This window comes from Rhinopithecus roxellana, chromosome 7, assembly GCF_007565055.1.
Source record: "Rhinopithecus roxellana isolate Shanxi Qingling chromosome 7, ASM756505v1, whole genome shotgun sequence".
Taxonomy (NCBI): domain Eukaryota; kingdom Metazoa; phylum Chordata; class Mammalia; order Primates; family Cercopithecidae; genus Rhinopithecus; species Rhinopithecus roxellana.
Genome location: NC_044555.1, coordinates 44,207,042 through 44,213,752, shown reverse-complemented (window position 1 = coordinate 44,213,752; position 6,711 = coordinate 44,207,042). Strand labels below are relative to the sequence as shown.

General features: G+C 53.9%; 1 protein-coding gene across 1 annotated transcript; it reads left to right on the top strand.

Moving 5' to 3' along the window:
• The first annotated feature begins 5,448 nt into the window (after positions 1-5,448).
• On the top strand, positions 5,449-6,113 carry LOC115898786 (polyadenylate-binding protein 1-like 2). The gene has a single exon (XM_030934770.1). It carries the CDS (start codon positions 5,464-5,466, stop codon positions 6,064-6,066), a length of 603 nt encoding a protein of 200 aa, XP_030790630.1. The 5' UTR covers positions 5,449-5,463; the 3' UTR covers positions 6,067-6,113.
• The last annotated feature ends 598 nt before the right edge of the window (positions 6,114-6,711 follow it).

The following is a 6,711-nucleotide window of genomic DNA, read 5'->3' as shown; positions in this document are numbered from 1 at the left end:
AAACACAATTGTACGTATTTCATCATGTCCTGGGGTTCTTATTTCTCCAGGACTGACTACCATTCCATCCCTGCCCCATATACAAATCTGTCTCCGTCAACTCTTCACTTTATAAGGACCCAAAGGACCATTTGCTAAATTTGTTGTATTGACTCAGGACAACTTAGTAATCATTGTTGCCATTTACTAAACAACAGGGGCATATCCAAACGCTTTCCAATTCTCCCTAAACAACAGCCTAAGGCTGACGGTTTTTGTTGGCCTGTATCCCACAATTATTTTTATTTAGAGGAATTTGGTAGTGATGGGGTTGGGGTGGGAGGTGGCGTGTGGACGGTGCGAATTGACAGAAACAATTTCCCTACCCCGAAATACAGGTATGTTTTCATTCTCTATGCCCCTAAACACCCTCCCTGCAGCCATGCAACGAGCAATTCACGGGAAGAGGCTTCCTTACATAGACCCCTGTTTTTGGTGTTTTGATTTACTTTTGTGTGTAGAGTTGATCTGTCCCTCTTCTCATTGGTGTCCTCCCCCCCACCCACCCCCAGTCCTCTTCCTTCTTCCTTCTTTTCTTCTCCTCTCCTCTGCTCTCTGAACTGCATCCCCACTCATTCTGATTTCTCCCTCCTGAAAGGAAAAGGGAGATGGGCCACATGAAATAGCAGAGCAGTGCCTACCCCACTCTTTGAAGTTCTCTGCATCTGAACCTCTCTCTCTTTTGAAAGCTCCACTGAGAAATTATCAGCAGGCGAAGTCCAAACCCAAGCACACAAAGTTGTTGTTGTCCCATTTTAAGCCAACTCCCATGCAGGTACAGCTAGGAGCATTGAGAGCAGAGTCTCAGTGAGGACATTGAGGCTGGTGATGAAAAGCCTTGGCGAGAAGTTTGGACACGTTTGGACATGCAAGGCCTTAGAGAGGAGTCCTGTTCACTGTCCAGTCCTTCTGAATCTCCTCTGCTGGCTTGTGTTCCCCACCCAACTTCTAAATGTCAGAGTATCTCAGGGAGTAGCCCTGTACCTTCTTCTCCTGGCTATACTCTCTCTGGGTGATCCTACTCACTTTTGTGACTTTAAACCCTAACTGTGTCCTGTTGTCTCAGCATTTCTGTTTCTCCAGCCTCTATGGATGACAAGCAGACTTCAGTAACTAAACCTGTGCAAATAGGAGTTCTTGACACACATACCCATCTGTCTTTCTCCCTTTTCCAAATCTACCATGCCCACTCTCTGTCTTTCCTACGACCGTACATAGACCTCTGATGAGGATGTGCAAGAAAACACTCTTGTAGTAATCGTTCATTTCTTAAGTTTGTTCCCTGATTGCCTCTAATCCACTCGCAAGTGCTGTCTCTTCCACTTCCAAAATATCATGTGAATCCATGCACTAGTCTCCACATTGAGGCTTCCAGTCTGGGCCAAGCCCCTGCTGTCTCTGGACTGGACTACTGCAAGAGCCTCCTAACTGGTCTCCCTGCTTTCCTTTGTGCCCTGCCCACTTGTGATATTGCCCACACAGAAGGGCTAGAGAGAAACCACTCAATAAGCATTAGATTATGCTACTACCTGCTTCAATCCTTTCTCTGGCTCTCCTGAGCCCTCTGAAGAAGAACCAGACTCTTCATCATGGCACCACCCACCACTGCACCTTCCTCCCTTTCTTTCCTCTATCCCCTCTCACACTGGGCTCCATGCAACATTGGCACCCTTTCTGCCCCCACCCCCACCCCCAGCACCCTCTCTTTTCTGCCACAGGGCCAGGGGAATTGCTGTTCCCTCTGCTGGGCAGGTTTCCCCCTTGGTTCCTTGAAAGACTGGCGGCTTATCATTGTCCTCAGAAAGGCCTTCCCTGAGCTTCGTGTCTCCCATTTTGCCACTTTTCTGGGGTTCTAGGCAATATGTACCAAATCACCTTGTTTATATGCCCGAGAGCATTCACAGCAACCTTTAACTGTTTTCATATTCCCTCGTCTGTCCATTGTCTGTCTCCCCACTAGAAAATAAGCTCCCTGAGTGCAAGTGCAGGGACGGTCTGGCTGGCAGAATACTCGGTACATAGAAGATCCTCCAGGAATATTTGTTGAATCACTGAATAAATAAAATCAGCAGCACTTCCTCCCACAGGAAAGGAAACTTCCCCTCCCTCTGTTGAGGCTCCACAGGGTTCTTTATTTTTGCCCCTGTCACAGTGTGTAGTGGTCAGAACACATTCCATTTGCAGGTGGCAGAAACTGACCACAAAGTAACTTTAAAAACAAAAAACAAAAAGGAGGTGGAAACTCGACTCCATGGAGGCCCCTGAGAAAGGACTTGGGGAGCAGTCCCAGCTGTGTCCTTGTCACTTTGGTAACCCTGTTCCTGTTGCTAGAGCTTCGGGATGGTAGGAATTGTTTTCAGGTTTGGGGATTTGCTAGCCATAGCATGACTTCCCTGAACTTCCTTCTCCTGCTGTTTCACTGATTTCTGTTGGCTCTGTGTACTGGAAGCCAAGGCCAGAGAAGGAGATCTTGTTGAGTCCTGGTCCTTGACTTGGTCTTCCTTGTCATTTCTGTTTCCTAACAATGGGCCGAGAAGCTCTTCTCATCCTCGCCACATCCCCTACCCCTCTGCGAGCATGGCTTCCCCCTTGGCCTCTGCCTTCTCAGGTCCCTCTTGGACACCAACCTGGAAATGGTGAGGCACAGCTTCATCTGTTCCCTGCCTGCAAGCAACCTAGACCCCCAGGAGATGGCTCTTAACCGCAGTGACAGTGATCACCTTGGTCAGGCATGCGCTGTACAGCACACTTTTCCTAGGTCTCTGTCCCTTGCCTTTGCTGGCTCTAGCCCTGCCTACAGGCAGAGAGCTGGACTTTGCAAGCTGGAGAGGTACATGTCTGTGTATCTGCTTCTCAGCTACCTTGGGATGCTTTCCAGCCAGTGATGAAGAGTTCTCACTGTCTCTCACCCCACAGTGACTCAGTCACTTCCTCAGGTTCACGGTTGTTCTATCATGTATGACTGCCAAGATCCAGCCATCACTGCAACCACAGAAAACAGCTTTACTTACCTAAAGAAGGCAGAGGAGGAGAGGATGAGAGAATATATGCCAGGCAGGTGAAATTCCATGGCCAACATAGTCCAATCACATAGCACTTATAGTCCTCTGCTGACACTTCTGTTTTCTGTGGGGGCAGGCTGAGCTTTAGCAGAGTGCAGGCATCCTGAGGGAAGGCACTATGGTTTTCTCTTTTTAAATATCTGGCCCCACTGGCTCACGGTAAATGTGAGACCCCTATTTATGGAATGAAAAGGGACAGAGGGAAGGATTGTTCAGACTCTTTTTGAATTGGTCACATCTGAGTTTCTTCCTTGTGTTCTGTCAGCCCTGTCTTGGTTTTGTACGTGCGCGTATGTGTAAATGTGCACTTATACATGCACATTGATGTTTAATTTGTACTCATTCTAAAGTTCTGATCATACTGCTTCCCTCCTTGAACATGCTGAGTGGTCCCTGTGACCTCGGGTATACAGTCGAAGCACCTTAGCTTGACTCTCAGGGTCCCACACCTTCCAGCCCTGTCTGCTACCATGTACTCTTGGAGACCATGAGCTCTGGCCCTGCCAGATGATTAGGCATGGCCAGAAGCGACCAAGCATGTGCTCTCATGACAAAGGGCCGTGGGCACTGACTGATCCCTCTGCCAGGAATGCCTGCCTTCCTGCCTTGACATGGTGGACTGCTCCTCATGTTTCGGAGCCCACCTCGGGGGTTCTGTCTTTGGTGCAGCCTCATTTAATTGCTACCAAGAAGAGTTAGTGGCTGGTTCTCCTTTCTGGAGGAAGTGGGACTGTAGCTTCTGCTACACTCAGCTCTCATGGTGGCTCCCTTGTCTATACGCCCAGCATCTGGCTCTGTGTGGCCTCTCTGCTCTCACCACACACACACTGCTCACCTCTTCTCACCCTGCTCCACACCTCCAGCACATCGACACTCCCTGCTCACTTAACACATTGCGGGCCCCTTAGCCCCCAGTACCAAGTACCTGATAAGCTTTCCATAAATATTAGCTGGTGGTCTGGGACCAGGCACTTCATTCTAGAGAGAGAGCTCAGGTTTTGTTTTGGTTTATCTTTTGAACCTGAATATGTACTTCTTGGTCCAGGTTGGGAACCTCAGCGCCTTGAGAGCAGAGCCAAGAATAAACAAGTGCCTGGCTCTGGACCAGGCCCTGTTCCCAGCCCTGGGTTTGGCTTTCCTCACCTTATCATTGAGGACAGTACTAGAGACAGGCTGCTCTTGATTCCCCCACTTCCAGACTGCATGTACTGAGGCCTTGAGTGTATCCTCAAGGCCACCCCACCCTCTCCTGCAAGGTACTTGATTTAATCATTTAAACGTTCCATTATGTGGAGAGAGGGGATAAAAATAACGCTCCCTTCCGAATCGAACCCTTATCCCTTCGGTCTACAGCGCAGCCCTTTCCCTGGCGCCCTTTTCATAAATATTCAGGCGACCCGAGTGGCTGAGCACTCCCGCTCCCGCTCCCGCTCCCGCCCCCGCCCCCGCTCCCGCTCCTGCTCGCGTCCTCTCCCACCGCCCGCGGCCCCGCAGCCCCGCAGCCCCGCAGCCCCGCGGCCCCGCAGCCCCGCAGCAGCCACAGGGGGAACCAAAGAGACAGAAGCCTTCCCAGCTGCCCGGACGACAGACGCCAACACCCCCCGCCCCCCACCACACGCCGCCCGCCCGCCCGCGCCCCGCACCCTGCGCGCTAGCCCACGACCGAGCGGCGGCGGCAACAGCAGCTGGCTGCAGGCTGCTGCGACTCGCACCGGCCCGCTCCTGGCAACACCTGCCATCCCAGGTGACTTGAACTCGCCAGTTCGGATCCCCTGCGCCAGCTCCCGCTTGCGCATCGGGTCTGGGTTCCGGCACCCACCGGCCCTCCTGCCCTCCCCCGCCTCTCCGTCCCCCAGCTCGCGGGAAGGGAGGTCGCGGCAGCGGCCCGGCGGCAGCGGCGACCGTGGCGACAGCAGCGACAGTGGCGGCGGCGGTGGCGGCAGCGGCTGCGGCGGCGGCGGAGGCGGCGGAGGCTGCGGCGGCGACCGTGGCGGAGGCCGTGGCGGAGGCCTCCGTGGCGGAGGCGGAAGCAGAGGTGGAGGCTGAGGTGGAGGCCGAGGCCTCAATAGAGGAGGCAGCATCCGAGGCCACCCCGGGGGAGGCGGTGGCCGCCCGGGCGGCAACGGCGGTGGCGGTGGCGGTGGCGGAGGGCAGCAGCGCGGCGGAAGCCGCCGCCGCAGCGGAGGCTGCGGGGACCCCCTTGGGGGAGGGGGATGCGGATGCGGATGCGGATGCGGATGCGGATGCGAATGCGAATGCGAATGAGGGGGTGGCGGCCGCGGTGGCGTCTGCGGCGGCCGCCGCGGATGCAGATGCGGATGCTGAGACCCGCGGGGGCTGTGAGGGGAACCCAGATTTTCCGATGGCCTCCCTGTACGTGGGCGACCTGCACCCTGAGGTGACCGAGGCAATGCTGTACGAGAAATTCAGTCCAGCTGGGCCCATCCTCTCCATCCGCATCTGCAGGGACAAGATCACCCGCCGCTCATTGGGCTACGCATATGTCAACTACCAGCAACCGGTGGACGCCAAGCGGGCCCTGGAGACCCTGAACTTTGATGTCATAAAGGGCAGGCCAGTGCGCATCATGTGGTCCCAGAGGGACCCGTCGCTCCGCAAGAGCGGGGTGGGCAACGTCTTCATCAAGAACCTGGGCAAGACCATCGACAACAAGGCGCTGTACAACATCTTCTCGGCGTTCGGCAACATCCTTTCCTGCAAAGTGGCCTGTGACGAAAAGGGGCCCAAGGGCTACGGGTTCGTGCACTTCCAAAAGCAGGAATCCGCGGAGCGGGCCATCGACGTGATGAATGGCATGTTCCTGAACTACCGCAAAATTTTCGTCGGGAGATTCAAGTCGCATAAAGAACGAGAGGCCGAAAGGGGAGCCTGGGCCAGGCAGTCCACTAGTGCTGACGTCAAGGATTTCGAGGAAGACACCGACGAGGAGGCCACCTTGCGATGAAGACATCCCAGGAGCTAGCCAGCCAGCAGAGCCAAACCTTGGCTCACACCCGGTTTACAACCCCCTACCCCCAGCCCTCCCCCGCCAACCCACCAGCAGTGTGTTTATTGTATTGGGAGTGCAGGTCTCTCTCTCTGTCTCTGTCTCTCTCTCTCTCTCTCTCTCTCTCTCTCTCTCTCTCTCTCTCTCTCTCTCTCTCTCTCTCCCTCTCCCTCTCTCTCTCTCCCTCTCTCTCTCTCCCCTTCCTATTTTCTCTCTCCACCTCTCCTCTCCTCCCCTTCCTCTCCCCCGCCCACCCCTACCAAGGGCGTTGTGAATAATCTTACTAATCTGTGCCATTTGTAGGTTAAAGGCTGCCTCTTCTCCCTGTGGTTTGGTTTAAAAAGCATTTTCATTCTCTCTTTGTTTACTGCACAGGTGATACAATTTCATGGTAGAAACATCAGAAAGGAGAAGGATGTTAGATGAGGGAAGAAGCAAGAGAGTAATTGCTCCCCTGGTCCTACTCCCCAGAGAGAACCACTTTTACCTTTTTGGTGTGCTGCTTTTCCAGGCTCTCTTCTCTCCCTCTCTCTCCTTCGCTCACCCCCACCCCGCCTTCCCTTTTAACACACTGTTATAGAATGGTTCATGTATGTGGTGTTT